This window comes from Triturus cristatus, chromosome 11 (genome assembly GCF_964204655.1).
Source record: "Triturus cristatus chromosome 11, aTriCri1.1, whole genome shotgun sequence".
Classification (NCBI taxonomy): Eukaryota; Metazoa; Chordata; class Amphibia; order Caudata; family Salamandridae; genus Triturus; species Triturus cristatus.
In genome coordinates, this window is record NC_140594.1 from 578,410,772 (window position 1) to 578,429,841 (window position 19,070).

Genomic DNA, 19,070 nt, shown 5'->3' on the forward strand with positions numbered 1-19,070 from the left:
ATTTTCGCAATATGTAAGTGAGCCTACTGGCTTTGTCATAACTTTTCTTAACAAATCTAACCTGTAATATCTGACATATTTATTCCTAATGAATCAAAATGCCTATAACGTTTACTAATGTCTTAACACTCTAACCAACAAAGGCACACTAAAGTGTGCATGGATTGGTAACTATCATGCATACAATTATAAAATGCCAAATGTGTACAAAATTGTAGTATTCAACACAGTATACAATCACATATCAAAAAGGCCTAACAAGGACTATCACAGTGAGAATATTCTACCCACAGGGTTTGTCAGAGGGAGGGACACTAAAAACACTTGCCAGCTTCATTATTCTACAAGATCTCATGTATCAAAATACCCATCTGCAACCTTTAACATAGTGTGAGGACAACCCACTGTTAATGGCTTTAATAAATGCTTTTTGCCATAAATAAGCCAGGGTTACTGTCATGCCATACATTTTCATATTAGACAGAGGAAACCTATTGCGTTGGGTATAACTTTTCTTAGTGAATCTATAGGTCTACAGCATTAATCATTGGAGTTTCACCATAACAGACACAGACGTACTGAGTTGAGCACAAGCTTTCCCATAAGGCAACCACAAGGCAGTCGCAGAGTTACAAAAGCAGACACATTTACATTTGGCGAAGCAAAATACTATTTCTCCTCAGAGGGCCTAACCAGGATTATCACAATGCAAATCTTCAATCCCCATTGTTGGTCAGAGCAGATAACCAACACCCTTTCCTCCTACAGTAATAAGAGATTTTATGCAACAAAATGTCTCTAAGCAGGTTTAATTACAGAGTAATAACAATCCATCCTTAAATGTCTATTGACTTTAACATGCGCTTTTCACAATAAAAGCATCTGACCCACTGCCTTTATTGTAACTTCTCATAATAAACAGATCAAATCATTGACTTGCCACCATAACCAACACAATCCTACTGTATTGAGCATAAGCTTTACAACAGGCCAAAAAGAGCAACTGAAGCTCTTTTTTTTCATTTTGTTATATATATTTTATGATGGTAATACATGGTTTATACACTTATGTAAGGTCTGTGAATAATAGCAAAACTTAAATAAAATGTTTTATTAAACAACCATCTTTTCTTCTTTGGCTTGAGCACATGGTATAGCTGGAGTGGTATATTCGACGACTTAATTGCGTTTTTTGAAAATAGATAGGTAGTGCAGACTTATCTTTTGATATTTTTCTCTTTTTTCAATGGAAGTATATACCTTCTGCCAAACAAATGCTGCTCTCAAGTGAAACAGCAGGTAGTCAGTGCATAGTCCCTTTTCGCTGTAGTACTTTTGAAACCTCTTTTTCTGTTCATCACATATGGTCTGGCGACATCTGCACTGTCAAGTCAGACCTAATAAATTGGACTAGAAGAGTTACTCATGGATGGAGCTGGGAATCTTGAGAGGTCTCCTGTCACATCAACATCTGCCCCTAAACCCTTCTGCATGCAATCAGGCCCAATTACCGATCCTTCTTAACATTCAGTCCACAGTCAGGCGTAAATGCCACTGACTTTCATCCCTTAATCTTCAGTCCAGCTCTCTTGCTGATGTCTCACTTGCAAGCATGGACCAGAAGTCAATGCCTCTCACCCACTACACTCTTTCCTGCAGCTTAGTCCCCTTGCTTCAATCCTACCTCTTCCACCACTGCCTCTGAGCTTGAAGCTGTCTTCTGCATCTGGGCCCTCTTGCTGCTGTCACATACTTTTTTTGGTATGGTCTGGTCCACTTGCTGCTGCAGCATATGACGCCTTTCCCTCTCACTCAGTTCTTTCCTGCAGTTTGGCTGATCACTGCACTGCTGTAATTGACTACCCTTTTCCAGTTTACTCATCTTGACCTTTTACCCTTTTCAGACAGCTATGCTCACTTACCTTAGCAGACCTCCCTGTCCCCTAATCCCCCCCCCCCCCTCCGATGCCTAAACATCACTGATTCCCTGCAACTCAAACAGGTAGGTCCTCACCTGGACATTTGTAGAGCTTCCTAGCCTGGGCGATGTCTCCTTTGCTGAGCCGTGTGCGCTGGCCAATGGGGGGCCGCACCCCATTCACATCATACTTGGGCAGAATAGTGTCCAGGAAAAGACCCCTGAAAATGAACAAAAATTGAGAGAGGTAACTGGACATGGTGCAACAGATAACGGCCTAAAGAGGGTAGTTTAATTGAGTACTAACTATGTATAGGGAATGACCGAACTGGTACCAGTGTAGAGTGGTGACATCCAATCTGGTACTAGTAATACGATGCACTTGTCTGTGGCACAAAGGAGCGGGTTCAGGCAAAAGACATCGCGGTATATGAACGGCAGTGCTGAACGCAGCAAAAGCCCCAGAATCAGTCACAAAGTGAGAGCACCCCACGGGTGCAAAGGCAGAAGCACCATCTTGACAATTTTCAACTCAACCAGGTCAGGATACATTTTTGAGGTAGCAAACTTTGCTAAAAATCCAGAGGTTTCCCAGATCCAAGCACCAGTAATACACCAAGGGGCACCACAACCAGGGGGATTTCCAACGTAAGCCTCCATGACAGCTCTGCCATCCTTCAGTGGGCTAGCCGACACTTCCACCGCAACCAGAGATGGAAATTTTGGCTAGGCCCACATTAACAATTACTTTCCAGCCACAAGGGAGGCAGACAACACAGTAAAGAGGTCACTATTGCCTCACTTTGCCCGGGAGGGATTATATAAGCATTGTGATAATCTCCTGAACACGAGGTGATCACGATGACAATGCAATAGTAGCTGTGATTGATAAATTGTTGACCCACAGCTCAATCTAGGTTATGAGTGCTTCAAACTGCAAAAGGCTCAGATGCACGGAGGACGACTAGCCAAAGTAGTGAGAGGTTCTGGTCATACAACAACTGAGAATCCAACTAGAAGAAATATTTGCCCTTACTGATTTGATGAACTATCGAACAATAGTGTGGAAGGATGGAGATCACTCTACTGAAAGGAGGGCTCCGATGCTTCAAGGACTTGACTGTTGTACTGAACATCAAAAAAACAATTCACCCAACAGCCCAGACACTGACGGAGTGAAATTCTAACTCTAACCTCTGGTTGAAGAAGATCTCATATGGCTGGAACAAATCAATAAGGTATCGGGCCTAAGCCATCAGTGTCCCCCATGTTTATCATCACGAAGCCAAAGCAGCCGTGTGCTGTCCGGCTATGTATTGACATGAGATCCGCAATAAGGAAATATGGCAAGAGAAACACAATGCCCACCATGAATGTCATCATCGCAGACCTAAATGGAGTGCAATGGCTCTCTCAGCTGGACTTAACCGCAGGATAGATACCACCAGTGGATGCTAGATCCTACCAGCAAGTACATAGCCGTGGTTTCCTCCCATCTGTGGTAGCGACAATACCGACAATACCGACTGCTTAATTCTGATCATCAGCTGTCAACGTATCCCAAACCACCATTCAGAAAATTCTGTCTAGACTTACAGAGCATGGCCTCACGATGCCTAGGAAGAAATGTTTATTCTTTCAGAATCAAATTGACTTTTTTGGATATTTTATCTAAAAATTACCTCAGCATGGATCTTTGCAAAGCAGACGTCATACAAAATGGTTCCAACACTCAGAATGCCCCAGAAGTGTAGAACTTTTTGGGCATGGCCAATTATAGTGTACCCAACTTGGCCACGATTTCTGAGCCAATGATTTGCATGAAATTTGCCAGATAGAAAAACACTTTCAGCTGGAGACGCATTCATCCACTTCTGTGTGTGCAATGCATTCTGATTAACACACGATTGCAGCCAAAGATTGTTTACCCTGTTCATGATTCCCTTGTCTGGGGAACTTGGGACAGTTTGAGGTTACTGGGCAGTATCATGTCTCGATCCTGCAATTTCGAGCGCGTATCCGAAAGCCACAGTACTGGTTCACTACAAAAGGAATAGCCACTTTAAGCTCTGAGGGCAGTAAGGCAGAGCAGTCAAGACTTACTCTGTAAGGAGGACAGGGTTAGAGACTCTGAGGTTCTGGGTGACTCAATAGACAACACTCTGTGGCTTTAATTTCCGATCAGTACCTTACATCATAACAAAAAAGGTATTTCCTTTAACAGGCAAGTAAACACAACATTTAAAATGAAGATATAAATTAAAAATCAAAGGAGGTGAAATCATTGGGCAGATGCATTAATTCACATCTTCACCACAGTCTCCCAATGAGCACCTGGCTTTCAAATGCCAAGCCACTATGTTTGCCATCTAAAAGCTTAAACCATTCCTCCACCACAATGAGTTTTGACAGGTAGTGTTGTCTCTGATCTCATTCGAAGTGGACTGTGGCAACTCTGTTTTCGCTGCTTTTCATGCCCATCTTTTGGCCCCTATGAAAGCAGTCACACAGTCGGCTGTCAACCTCTTATCAGGAGCCAAAAAATACAAGCATCTAACTACGGTCCTTACCTGTATCCCATATAAAATATTACATCTCACATCTCAATAAAACATGTTATCTGAGAGCCACACTCAAAAGATATGGTAACAAACTGAATTTGAGAATCGTAGAGAATCTGACACTTGAAACAAGGAAATTCAACACAAGAATAGCAACCATGCAATCCTCTACAGGAGCTGAAACATTGATTAGGAACTTGCTGCCACTGAAATTTCGGCAGTCTGAATCTCTATTCATTTTTTGTAAAAAACAAAAAACTTTCTTCTTTGAGAGCCTCCCAAATCACTCCCTCTCATTTGCTGAAACATGGCAATCTCATCTGAAGTCTTTCCCTCAGAGTCGCCTACACGTTCACATTTATTCTTTTTCCATTATTCTTGTACCTCCAAAACTTTGAATAGCTCACTCTTTTTCTTATGCCTTACATTTTTTTCTGTCCTCCTCAAACTATCCTCCCATTCTTGGTTCCTACATCCATCTTGATTCCCTTCCTCTCCTCCCCATTTCCATCCACCGCCACCCACGTTTACTCAACTTGTTGACTCATTATGGACCTAGCCCAACGTGACTTTGTTAACTGTTCTTGTTTAATTGTTTTTTTTCATCTTTATATTTGCAATTTTTAATAATGCGGCAGCAAACAGTCCTAAAATAAATATCAGTCTGAAACAACCATCATGGCACGTCCAAAGCAAATGCAAGCGAAGACAAGAACACAAACACCTCCACTGGCATTTTATGTACTGTGTTATTGGTCAATAAATGTTTAGACGGTACTTTACTTTCGTTCTCAATGTGCCGGTGCTAGTAGAAACGTCTGAAGCCACCCTGCCCCCACATACCCATCTTCCCTACTTCAAACCCAGATAGGTCCTTCTTGCTTATTCAATTGATCAATTGCTTTTTCTTCTTTCCAGTTCGGTGCAGCTGCAGCATGTCTTCGCTTGTTTCGAGTTCAGTGCACTGATATCTCAGGGTTGAGTGTGTTGTATAAGAATGCCTAAATTAATAAATATTCCAACTTGGCACTGCTCAACGGACCTAAAAAAAAATATAAAGTTTGCCTAGTGCTAGCCTTCGAATGGTTACCCCAAAAACTCACCACTGCGCTTTATAAATCCTGATTGATTGATATACATTAATGAAGAAGTTGAGCAGCAGTTTGCAGTGGTGTGATCATTTTTTCCCTCTACCCTCCATACGATCACAGAACTCTCTTATCTCACCTGGAGAAAGTGTTGCGTGCATAGTGCATAATGCTGTCAAAGTCATAGATTTCCCCGAGAGACTCCACCTCTTCAGGCTCCATCTTAAGGAAGTTATACTCCTGCCCTGCGGAAAGAGGGGAAGAGAGAAACAGTGCGTATGTTAGCATCACTCTATCACTGGTGAGGCAGAGAGGAACCTATTCAGCACTTATCCATCAGCCCTTGTAGAAGGGTCTCAGGGTGACCAGGGCAAAGAAATGCCCATCAGAGCAAAGAAAGTAAACAGATGGTGAAGAAAAAGGCCCACTGGATAGAGAACCGATTAGGACACAGAATGGAGGACAAAGAAAGGGTAGCACAGAAAACGCCATAATGGCGTTTTCTGCAGGGTGGAAATGCAGAACGAGCTGCGGGCTGTACAGTAAAGGACCACAGATTTAGGAGTGGGAGCACCAAGATGGCCAGAATGAGAGAACTCAGAGGACATCAACAGGGCCTTGCAGTGAGCTCCATAAGGACCCCAAAGAGAGATCCTTGATATGACCTTAGGGAGGAACTTTCAACAGGAGGAACCTCCCAAAAGACCATGATGTGGGAGCACTAAAAAGGGCAGGGAAAGAGCAACAAAAAGGGCAGGGAAAGAGCAACAAAAAGGGCAGGGAGTGAGCAACATAAAGGGCAGGGATTGGGCAACATAAAGGCCAGAGAGAGAGCACTAAAAAGAACAGGCAGGACCAACAAGAGGATCAGAAAGAGAGCACCAAGGAACCGAATTTCGAACGTAAGGTAAGCGTGAGGCCTGATCTTTTGATCACAGAACACGGAGAGGCATCAAAGGTATGACTGAACTAATAATATGACCGGATTAGCACTACTAATTTCACGTTCCTTCCATTCAGTCACTAAATACCAATAATCCATGGCCCGTGGAACATCAGAGGCACCACTGAAATGCCTGGACAATCGTATTATGTGAGCAATCAGGCCCATGTCACCTTCCTGTTAACCAGTCACCACCTTCTCCCTCCTAATCTGCTGATCTCCCTTTGTGCATCCAAGGAGTGATTTTCCAGGAATTGGATGCTAATAGTGGAGAAAGATAAAGCTAACCGTTGATTGGCAAGGGTCAAGGGACAGGCCGGTCACCATCATGCTCTAGTCTTTTCAGCCCTGCACAATCATCGCCCTCAGATGGCCACAGGAGCAGTTAATTCAACCTCACATGCATAAACACAAACACCCTTCCAACCTCAAACATCACCCCTCCCTGAGTAGGCACATCAATCTCACAGCTCTACAGCAGGACGTTCCTCAGACATTGTAGACACAAGCAGTACTCACAAGCTAAATATAAGTTTCTAAGAGACTTTGCTGACCATCAATTCTACATATTTCTAGAGACCCTCATCTCAAAAGGCTACAGCAAACCCACATCAATGGCACATACAAAACATGCAAAGGCCTTGCTGTTATTTATAACACTTCATGGCCGTGCACCGCCCAGGAACCCATTAACCTCAACTCTCTGCTTTCCTCTGCTCATCCTGGAATCTCTGGGCAAGCAATGATCAGTGTTGGCTTGAAGTCATCCTGAGGCTGACTGATCTCCCTCCCTGTGTCTTATTGCAGGCGGAGTTAACTACTCTTCCACTGTGTCACTGGAGTTATTTCAAGAGCCTTGGAACCTTCCTTGCCAGCCACAAAATCTAAATTCAGCAGTACGCTAACAACACCCAAATGCAACTGAAAATCTCCAGATTGCCCTCATCTAAGACAATTTGAAATGCCTCTCTCAGGTTAAAACCGATAAAGACTGAATTTATCCTCTATACCCAGAGAAAAAAGCCCACCATACAGAAATAGTTCACTGACATAAAACAGCAACTGGTCCTTAAAAAGCACTAAATAAATAAATATATATATCCTCCCACCTTCAGCGCCAAGAAAACTCAAGATATACGAGTACCACCTGCCCCTTCTACACAGAATAAAACCTTACGTTCCCGGCTTACAATTTAGAATCCACACCCAAGCACTGCTTCTTTACCAACCTCCCTGCCTTAAGCACGACTATATAGCGAATCAATGTTCGTGACTCTGCCCATCCTAAAGTACTAAATAAGTATTAGTCGCTATCACCCTGATGAATGTTCACTAGCTGCCCTCAAGGGGGGCATCACCTATGAGGCAGTAGCAATCACTGCACTTCCAATATGGGAGGAAAAGTCACCATCTCACAAGACCAGTGCAACGCACGAAGTAAAGACACTGCCGGAATTAAAATCAGGAGGGGCAAAAATGAAATAAATCTGAAAATAAGCCTCAAGCTACGCATTCTGGACCTAGAACAAAACTCACACACGAGGCCTGCCACTAAACTCCAGAACTTCGGATAGGCTCTCAAAACATGTCTTCAACGAGTACCCCATATGCCACGGATTTGAAACCTCCCTACTCCAAGCTCCAGGTGTTCCAGGAACCTGCTCGCCTACACCCCTCACTAGCCTTACAGACACAACAAAGAATCAGTGGCCTACCCGCAATAACATGTACAGTGCTGTGTTGCTTCCTAGCTTTATGTTGCATCATGTAAGTGAAAATGTAAGGGGGATTTTGCACGAAAAGTAAAACAAAACATTGTCTGAAGCTAAACATCTATAAATCGGTTGATTAGAGAGTTGCCTATGAAGAGAAGAAGCAAGGTTAAAGGGAAACACGTGTTAAAAGGAAAAGGAAGAAACAAATGGCACAGGAAAGGTCAAAGCACCAAGGGTCATAGGGGAGGAATCATGAGGGAAACAAACACTGGATCAGGCAGAGTGACAGCTAAGGAGTATTGAATGAGGAGAACATTTACAAAGAGCAGAGTGGGCACCTACAGCTGATTATTGCATGGAAGGGCATGTGGAAAATGTAAACAAGTCTTCTCTCATTTAGTTATATGCCTGGAAGGACGTCTACATAAGATGCTTGCCCTCATTACCTGGCTGGATATTCTCCCGTATGATGGAGACATGATCGTCCCGATCAGGCCTTGTGTGTTCATGCCAAAAGCCTATCACATGGCCCAGCTCGTGCACCACGATTCCAAACTTGTCACAGTTTTTGCCAATAGAAATGGCCTGGGGACCCCCTCCTCGTCGACCCACGTATGAACAGCACCTGAATGGAAAAGAAGAGAAAGTGTCACAGAGAACTGTCCACAACCGACTGTAGTCACATCTCTTGTGTCAGGTGCGTGCGGCTGCATAAGTGCCCATGCTCAATTTTCACTCTAAAAGTGTCTTTGTCCTCTTTGAGTGGCACGGAACGTGGCAAAGCAAGCTGCATATGTGGTCACTTGCAACAGTCACCACAAAACAATCAGACTCTAGAAGGAACTAATCAGGGCAGTGAGCCAGCAATGTGGCAGTAACACAGGGACACGGATGAGAAGGACTAGTGGACGTTCCAGAAACTTACTAGCAGCTTCAAGCACTGGATCGGATTACCGTATGCTCCACCAATAAACAAGCACATGGTTTCTCTTGGTTTCTAGGTGGTAATATGCATGGAATTATCCCCCACCCAGTAGAACCCCAAGCCACGTATGAGGTCCCCAACATTTGATTTGAAGATAGCACCCACTTGCCATACACACACAGATATATGTATAATGCATCATAGCTCCCTGGATCCGCCAGGATCACCGTACTCTATTTAGGAATGAACACGGCACAATGTTGAACGCAAGCACACACGACAAGATTCAGTCCGCTGCTTTTGCAAAGAGCGATGGAGATTTAACTTGCGGGACATTTTTAGGAAATTATAAAATGTAATCAGCTCCATGAGCTTTCGACAGAGCAACTGTATGTTTCAGGATAAAATACATCATGTGGTCTTTTCAGTTAGAAGCACAGACAGGGAGCCATTCATGTGAAAAGTTTGATGTTCCAGACATTACAATTGCTCCAACTAAGGAGATCACAGTGAAGTGAAAACCATTAAAAATCCACAGAGCCTAAAAAGCCCAGTGCTGTGGGCTTGCTGTGTTATGTTGTATCCGATTGACCATTCCACTCCATCGAATGCAGTAAGCATTTACTGCTCGGCTTTACTACCTCTGTGGATTGAGGTGTCCAAATGGAGCGTAAACAACAATACTAGCTATGGATGCTGCAGAGTAATCACACATTACTCCAGGATCCCAAGAAAGGGCCTCACACCCAGCTGGGAATATTTCAAAGCCCTCCTGGTGGTGTGTAATGGGGTAGACTTGGGTAGAGATTGTCCCCAGTCCTATACAGGGCTGTCACTTTTAAAGTGGCGCTGGCTTTACGAGGCAGTTCCTGCTAGCCTTTAATAAAGCCTCTTCTATTAAGAGTTCCAGCGCAGCTCTGACTTTTGGACCGCATCCAGTTGCTGGGAGGTGCTGAGGGGGCTGGTGTTCCCACAGTGAGCTACATAACTAACCTGAGAGTTGGCCTTGGGCAAACAAGATGGTGGTGTCAGACGCAAGCAGGCAAAGAACAGTGGGTAGCGGGCTCTCTTGAAGTGAGCGACACATACAGCAAGCCAGGGGACCCACCCCCCATTTAAATCATATAATAGGCCAGTGTCCCTCCAAAAGCCAGAGGCGGTATTGCAATGATGTGGAGGAGGTAAGCAGCTGAAGCGACAGAGGGGGAGTTGCTGGCACATTGGTATTCTGATTTTAACACCGCACAGTGACGACTGAGTCTTGTTGTGTACAGACTGGCAGTACATCTGGCAAGCACTTCCGAGGAAGGAGGTCCCCTAAGGAAGGTGAGCGAGGGCGGTGGCCCCCAGGAAGAAAGATTCAGATTCTACAGAAATTTCTGGATGGGCATCATTCAAGGAGAATTTTTAATAATGTCCGCAGGCTCTTGAGGATATTAAGTCTTCAACTGCTTAGAAGAGAGAGAGAGATAATCAACGGATGACAACAACTAAGCACACATTACAGGGACACGATGGCACGACTAGCAGGCGCCAACAGTTGGATAGTTGCCTGTTCACTTTCGTTTCCAACATTGAGAGTAGTACATTTACTCAAGAATGGTGCACGGGCCACAAAGATCCTTATATGGTGCCTCCTACCACCAGCCGACCTACGGATTTGAAGTACTATGATTACTAGAGGAGGTAATTTAAAGGGAATCTTGGCTACCTCTATGACTGAGGCACAAGCTTCTCGACTACCTAAATGAGGCTCCTCTGGAGGATGAAAAGACCTCCAGTCAGCACTAGTATGAGTGACTTGAGACACAGCCAAGGAACTGGCCAGTGATTGAATGGCTAGAGAATCCACATCTCACAGATCCTAGTCTTGTTACACTGCAGTGCAGGATAGACTTACAGGTCACTGAGAAAGAATTCATCACCACTGGAGCAAAAGTTTTAGTGTGGTTCCCTGCCAGGCTATGTAGATCAGCAATGGGGACAAAACATTTATGTTCAATAATCCCGAGGCAGGTAGGGATCATCTTTTGATGAAAAAACCCCATACTTTTTAGGTGGGGTGGGGTTTTTTTCTGAATTATTTTCCATGCACAGTATTAAATTAAGTTTTTATTCAGGTATTATTCCCTTTCTCCACACAGTGCCAGAGGAGGCAAGGATTTGATGAGGCACGTGCCGGATGTCCAGGGGTTAGCTATCTACAGTAGCAGCAGTGAGAAATGGATTGTTGCAGTGATGTGTTGCCCTTGCCCTTTTTTTTCTCTCCACGCCAGCCTTCAGCCATCTTCTGCCTGCATGTTAGGAACTAGATCAATTTATTTTCATCAAGAGATGGTATACCAGAAAACTGCTTCTAAATGCTTCTATATTAAGTTCTACAGCCCGCGCGGGGGGGGGGGGGGGGGGGTGGGGGGTATTTCTCTATTGGTGCTTTTCTCTGTGACGTTCCTGCAGTCTTTCTCTGTTTTTCAATAAAGGTGACCTTGGCTTCACAGTGGTCCTTCACGCCTGTATTTTGTTTCAAATCAATTAAGTGAAAGTGGGCGTTCTTCTGAGAGTAAATACGTACTCTAAGGAGTGAGAAGTGTCTATAAAGTGCAGTAGGGAAGCACTGATGTGTAAAGATAATAATAGCTGAGGTTTTTTGTGTTGGTTTAATTTTGCTCACAAAAAAACTTGTAAACATATAATGCTTCTAAAGGGGCAACCTCTTGCCTATGGTACAGCAGTGTCTGCTCCCTTCAGTTCTTCAAAAAATGTCGCCCCTTACCTCGCTGCTTTACTAGTCTCCCCACATCTAACTCCAAGATCTTTGCTAGGGCCACAATGACAAGCCACTCACTCCACGTCATTGCTTCACCAATGAGTCTACTTCAATTTGGTGCTCACCAGTGCTATACTGACACCGACCAACAGATGTCACTGCTGCGCTAGTGAATCTGCTTTCTCCAGAACTAAGCCGATGCGACACTGTTCCCCAGTTAGAGTATCTGCTCCCCCCAATAGTGTCTGCCAGTGCCAGTCTGCGAGCGACCACCAAGTGTTGCAGTAGTTACACCAGTCTCTGCAGGTCCCCCTACAATTTCCACTAGTGCCCAGCCTTTGATTGGCCACTGGGTGAGTAATCAACTACCCACACTTACGGAGATGCTCTGCAAAATGAACTCCTGAGACTGTTCATCGTGGACATTGCAAGGTTGCGAGAAAGAGGAAAAGCAGAGCATTGGTCCACATCAAAAAATGCATTGTGAGGACTTACAAATATAAGAACATAGATGGATACGCTCTCAGGCGAGTAGGTAGTGTATTGTGTATTTCATGGTCTTGAAACACTAGTAGTAAAATAAATCATGTTTTCTCTTGGGATGAGTGTGACCGAGGAACTTGGTTTGTTTCCCCCTTTTTTAAATGCAAGTCTCACTTAGGGACGTGCTAATCAAGTACTCCAGCAAAACAATTTCTTCGGAATTGTAAGGAAGGGTTCTGATTCCCGGAAGTGAGGACATCTGTTCTTCACTCCTTAATTTGACTCGAGGAGCCAAAGACAAGGTCTTGTCGAACATAAGTTTTCAAGTCTTGATTTGTTGCCGAGGAAATGGCGGTTCCAAAAAAGACGGTTTATCACATCCTACAAGTCCTTTGGCCAGACAGTTAGCTCATAGCAAACTGATCTCTGTTCTAAATGAATGTAGCTAAAATCAGTTGTACTTCAAACAAGACTGAATTTGTAGCAGGTAAGGAGAGAGCTTCATCAATTTATTAGGTGAACAACCTTTACAACGCAACTATTACAACACACTACACTTACAACAAAATTTTTACAACGCAACATCCACTACAACGCATTCCATTACATCGCATGACACTACAACGCATGTTTAAAAACTACCTTTACAACGCATTCCATTACATCGCATACTACCTTTACAACGCATACCATTACAACGCAATCCAACACTTACCCTACTGTTGCACCCCCTGGAGTTAGAATAGTAATTTTTACCCCTATACTATCCAATACTTACCTTAAATGCAATTTAATATTATGCGCTGTAATGGTATGCGTTGTAAAGGTAGTATGCGAAGTAATGGAATGCGTTGTAAAGGTAGTTTTTAAAAATGCGTTGTAGTGTCATGCTATGTAATGGAATGCGTTGTAGTGGATGTTGCGTTGTAAAAAATGCGTTGTAAGTGCATGCGTTGTAAAAGTGTGCGTTGTAACGACATACATCCACTTATTATGTTCATTAGTTGGTGAATAGTACATTTAGGTGCTGTCAGCACGAAACATCAAGGCGAAGCCACATCTGTTTAGACTATGAATTGGCTGGACCACATAGGGATTGAAAAGGGTTTTGGTGAATGCGGAGGCTCCCCACACGAATACGAGGGCCAGGATCAAAATCCACTAGGATCCCCCCACTGAATCCTGCTATTCAAGAACGACCCACGCCCAGTTTAATCTTTGCCTCCAACCTCTGAACCTTACACCCCACACCCAAGCTTCCCACTCTATCCTCTTACCAGACTGGCAAGAAGCACTGTGCTGCCTCGACAGGAATATTAAAAGATGCAAATGATACAATACAATAAGCCTTGCTGGCTGCCAATGTTGCACCAGCGTTTGTCTGCCAACATTTGAGTGGCAGTCAATGCTGTACTCTGGGTATGCCCAGATGTAGGTCCCGTGCTCTCCATGCCACTGGAATCAAGCTATCCTGGCTGAAGAGGGGTAAAACCCGAAACCGGTCCTAGGATGCTTGTTTCCAGTCCAGGGAGGACCTGGCTTGGCAGTTCGGGCTGGACTGTTCCCATGAGGCACAGGGTCAAGACTGATTTGCATATGGCTGGGTTCAAACTGGAACGGCATGGTGAGCAAAAAACGATGGATTAGGCCCAGATCTCTGTACTGGGGTGAATGTATGACATTGTTCTGCATTCTGTCCATCAACTGTTGTGTTTGTACTCTAATTTTGGGCCTTTTTTTTACAGGGTTTGTAGCTACTGACTGGCGGGCCTACAAGTAGATTAAATCAAAACTTCTTCCAGTCGCTAGTGACAGATTTCTGGGTTCAAATGATAGTTGCACTACTCTTTGAACGTGCATATTTTCCATTTAAATGGATATTTCTGTCCTGCTGCTGGTGCAGAAAGAGAGAATATAAAACATTTGTCCTCTTCATCCTAGAAGACACTAGCCTGGTTTGGTACCTAACAACATTATTCAAATTGGCTTTATCCCTCCCCCCTACTTGTGGTCATGAAATCACGAACCATGACAATGGTAAGCACCACGTGTGCTGCACTGGATTGATTTCAAGAAGTGGACCAGCCAATGAGGACCATCCGAAAGGAAAATGGAAGCCTCGCTGGACGCATTGGTGTTTCTAACAGGCCAGAACAGGGCCGGACTGGCCGTAGCGGGCACCGTGCAATCCCCCGTTGCGCCGCACGGGTGGGGGCCGGTTTTGGGCCCCCAGGGGCCGTTTTTGTTACAGGGCCGTTTTTGCAGTATAACCAAGCTCTTTACCAGGGCCGGTTTTGGTTCCCAGTCCGGCCCTGGGCCAGAATATAGCAGGAAGTGTGTAAATGCCTATGAGTGGCAACAGCCTGCCTGAGGAATGATCCTGCCCCAGTTCTCTCAGGATTCAGGAAATGGCTGTGTCTGCCTCTGTCTGTCAGCGCACTACTGGCCAGCAGCACCACTTCCAGTGGCCTTGTTTGCTCACCAAGCAAAGCCTCCCTTCCCTTATGGACAGTCGTACTTTTTCCCAGGCTGCTTTTCAAGGGCAGGCCCTGGGAACATCTGTATTCATCTTCTCTCAGGGGGGTAGACGGGGTGGTGGCAGAGAGCAGGGGGGACCAGCTGTTACTCCTGATTGATTTCTGTGCCACAGAACAATGCAGTTTTCTTTTCCTTGGGGAGTTCGTGTCCTGTACTCAGAAATCCACAAATTCAGTATCTGGACCTAAAAACAAAGAACACATTCATTTTCTTTGCAAAACTGTTAACTTTTCCACAAAGACATCACCAAATGTCCAAGTGCGGCAGAATTATTTCCTTCTTTATTCTTTCCTATCTGTTCTCTCGCCGGTGAGTTTTATTTTTCTGTACTTTTTGCAAACCATCACATTTGGATTTTTCTGTGTTAAAGACGTCCTCCGTGTCCACGAAGATTTCCTTGGAAGGAGCCCCAGCATTTTTCCGGTGAGTGCGCATCAGCCACCCACAGTTTACTGCATTCATCCTCTGTCTATGTTTGCTATTCTGTGCACCACACCCCTTTACGGACAGTGATGTCACAGGAAGCTACATTATGTGTGAGGAGCAGCCAAAGCCTTATTTCATCATCTTTCATGTAATTGCAGACCATCACTTGCCAAAAAAAGAAGCAGCTACAGATTTTGAGCTCTGCATGTGTCCTGGATTTCTCTTCAAGGAAGAGCTCTTAATCCTCCGCATTGAACTTTGTCACCAACAGCTGCAACAACCCTACTCAGTGTTTGAAAATAAAATCACTAGCAGAGAGCATTTTTTTAAAATAACACAACCACAAACCTCAGTGCGAACCACAGAACTTGTTGGAAGAACCATTCAGAAGCTTGTGCAGTCGGCCCCATTTCTGTCTGCTCTGACACACGGACCACTCAGTCTCCAGCTTTACCCTTCCTACCACAGTCTCTGGGCTACAGAAGGAATGGGTTACTTATCTTGTAAGCATCTGTTTGTAGTGTGTAGTGCTGCCAATTCATATGCTTTACATGCTTTTGTCATCTAGTGTTGGGTCTACTCTAAGCATTACAAGTTTCTTTTCTGTGAAGAAGCTTCAAGTGTTGGGGTGTAGAGTGACTCATCCCTTAGTCCACAGTGTGCATGGGCACCAACTCAACCCTTAAACTGTTTTCTGTACAGGGGGGAAAGGTGAGATGAAGTGGAGTGTATTACCAGGTATATACATCCTGTGCATTGGAGCTACTGCAACATCAAACATGCAATTAGTACCTGCTTCAGGAAGTTGCAGGTGAATCTACAGCACTACACGCTACAAACAGATACCTACAGGACAAGAAACATATTGCATTTATAGCATTCGCGGCTGTAGACACACATACTTTACATCAACCATAAGCAGTGTCCACACAGCTGTGGCTAGCTGGCAGATGAGGCAGAGGTTTCCAATAGAGTTGAGACCGACTGGCAAATCATAGCTTGCTGTATGTGCTATGTGGGTGCTTTGTGCACATGTGTGATGTTGACCATGTTGCTGCCTTGCATATAATGGTTATGGGGTTGTTGCCCAATAGTGGGCAAAGTGCTTTCACATGGCAGCACAGCACGAACACTTGGCAAGTCTAAGTGCTTTAGACAGAATAACCATACACTTGAACTTCTTCTAAGTGGCCCACTGTCTCTTCCTCAACTTCAAGGGAATCCTGCTCCCTGAACAGGTCTGGATTATCCAACAGTTACTCATGCTGCATCTTCGAATGTGCTCAGTCTCTCGCTCAGTCTCTCTCTCGCTCAGTCTCTCTCTCTCTCTCTCTCTCTCTCGCTCAGTCTCTCTCTCTCTCTCTCTCTCTCTCTCTGTCTCTCTCTCTCTCTCTCTCTCTCTCTCTCTCAGTCTCTCTCTCTCTCTCTCTCTCTCTCTCTCTCTCTCTCTCTCTCTGTCTCTCTCTGTCTCTGTCTCTCTCTCTCTCTCTCTCTCTCTCTCTCTCCTGTACCTTAGTGTCTTCTTGCACCAGAAGCCCAGGTAGAAGTTGCAGTTGGAGTGTATGAAGCTGATCTAATGGATTTGAACAAATACGATTGTAATCATCTGAACCTGATGGCAGAAAAAACAATCCAAGGGTCGAATCTGTGCCCATGTATGTTGTGGACCAAGGGAAGAGTCAGTCTACACCCTGTGACTCAAAACAAGGAGTATGCAAAGCAAGTGTATCTACAGCCATGCTATGAACATCATGATCCAACTCATGACACCCCATCGAAGCCACTTTAAATGTATTATATTTGAGTACATCACCATATGGCACTTTGTAGCATGGAGTCATTTGTTTTTCTGAATTGAGGACACAGTTTTCAGGGTTGAGGTCTAATCCCTTGCAATGGAGGGAGAGGGTTGTCACAGCTGCCAAACTGCCCCAGGAGGAGATCCAGCTCCTTATGAGAGCGGTGGGGAGATTTCTTCCAAGTCTGGAGAAGTCCTGTGGATAAGACTTCCACGTTTTAAGGTTTTTCATGCGGGCGAGCAGGCTTGCTGAAGCTTTCATTCAGTGTGCAATGAGTTCAAAAGTATACTATGGTGTGCCTTTGTGAACTTGCCCAGTGTTTTTTCTATTTGTACTTTACATGATATGGAATGTTTGGATCTCGTATTTGAGGACTGCAACGGGGACAGAAATAAGTCTTTGGAGGGAACCCAACAGGCTCACATGTAGGCTCTGAGCATTTTATTTATTTAATTATATTTTATAAAGAGCTTGCATGTCACATTCTTGCCACTTCGTAGCGCTGAATCCACCTTATGCTGCTATTAAGCAAGTACAGATATGAGGTGCTGGGGTGGGAGGGGTGACCCTTCTGGTGGGAGATTTGTGAAGTCTTTTCTTGGGGTCCTGGGACTGTTTCTTTGTTTGTTTATTTAGTAGTAGCTTATGAGGCTACTGTTTACCAATGAAGTATCCGGGCTACAATCCTATTAAGAATCCAACTGCAGAATACAATTCCTAGATTTGGGCCGCAAGTCCACATGGATAAGTAAGAAGTCAAGGCATACAACGAGGCGCTATTTAAAAGACGTAAAGAAAAGTTGTATTCTGACATCGGGTTCTAGCAATAATTCTAATTAATGCACGCAGCATGGCTGGTTGTGAAATGGCTACTCCTTGTTAGGCCTCAGCAGCAGACTACGCAGAGCATATGCCAGTCCTGACCATATACTGCACTTAACTTTGGATTGCTTCCTATCACTCCTGAGTGGACACTTCAAAGCATATACTAAGGCCGACTGTGTAATACTCCTTGCTACGAGTTGCTCCTCTGCCGTTTGTTTATGGAGCCTACATCATATTCTATAGTTAATGCAAGTTTGTATTCCCCAAGATCGACATCCTTAGACTTTGGGCTAGACCCCTATTCTATGGGGTTTGAGTTATATACAAACACCACTCTCATGATTTATTTTGAGGCAAGCATTGTAATCAGTACACAAGGAAATACCCCACCGGACATAAGCGTATTTATCATGTACAGTAATTATTGCCCAAATTCTCAACAACAAGGAATCAAGGCCTTGGTCGGCAAATCTCTCTTTGTTCCACTATCATGATGATGATTTAAGAAGAACTGTGTTGGAGGAACTAAAACTGCTTGGATTTGGTGGTTCAAAAAGGAAAAGAGCCATAAAGCGTTGGCGCTGGTGCCTAATGTTAGAAGATTGTGTACCAGGATGCACAACAGTGGCAAATGTGGCACTTCAGTCCAAAAAGAAACATAGCTGCTATGACACCATGATCCAAAATAATCCTGAGATCATCAACTGCAAGGAGGGCTACCTCAGTGCCAAGAAGTGGTTAAAAACCTAGGGGAAGCACGGGAATGAACACCGATACCTAAATGGATGACTAGAAAGTGTACGCCACTTATGATATAATCGCACAGAACACAAGATTCAGTGTACCGGCCTCCATTCAGTTTCAACTACTCACTGAGGATCCCTAAAGTACTGCCCCACCGGAGTAGTAAACACCCCCCTAGATTCTCAGTAAGATACTATCATGTAATACCCTACTGCAGAGATAAGTTTAAGGTTCAGAGTTTTCCATTTGTTAGCTTTTTTTAATACTCCTAATATACACATGTTAGATCATAAAACATAGTAGACAAGCTATACGCTCCCAGGAAAAAGAACACTACG

General features: G+C 44.2%; 1 protein-coding gene across 1 annotated transcript in view; it reads right to left on the reverse strand.

Annotated features, from left to right (window-relative positions):
- The window catches only part of BMP1 (bone morphogenetic protein 1), a 475,212-nt gene that overhangs the window by 260,931 nt on the left and 195,211 nt on the right, over positions 1–19,070 (reverse strand). Inside the window, exons 5-7 of the mRNA XM_085633801.1 lie at positions 8,672–8,850; positions 5,707–5,812; positions 2,015–2,139 (exon numbers count right to left, since the gene is read on the reverse strand). Of these exons, the coding sequence (XP_085489927.1) occupies positions 2,015–2,139; positions 5,707–5,812; positions 8,672–8,850 (410 nt within the window). The remainder of the gene's footprint in view (positions 1–2,014; positions 2,140–5,706; positions 5,813–8,671; positions 8,851–19,070) is intronic.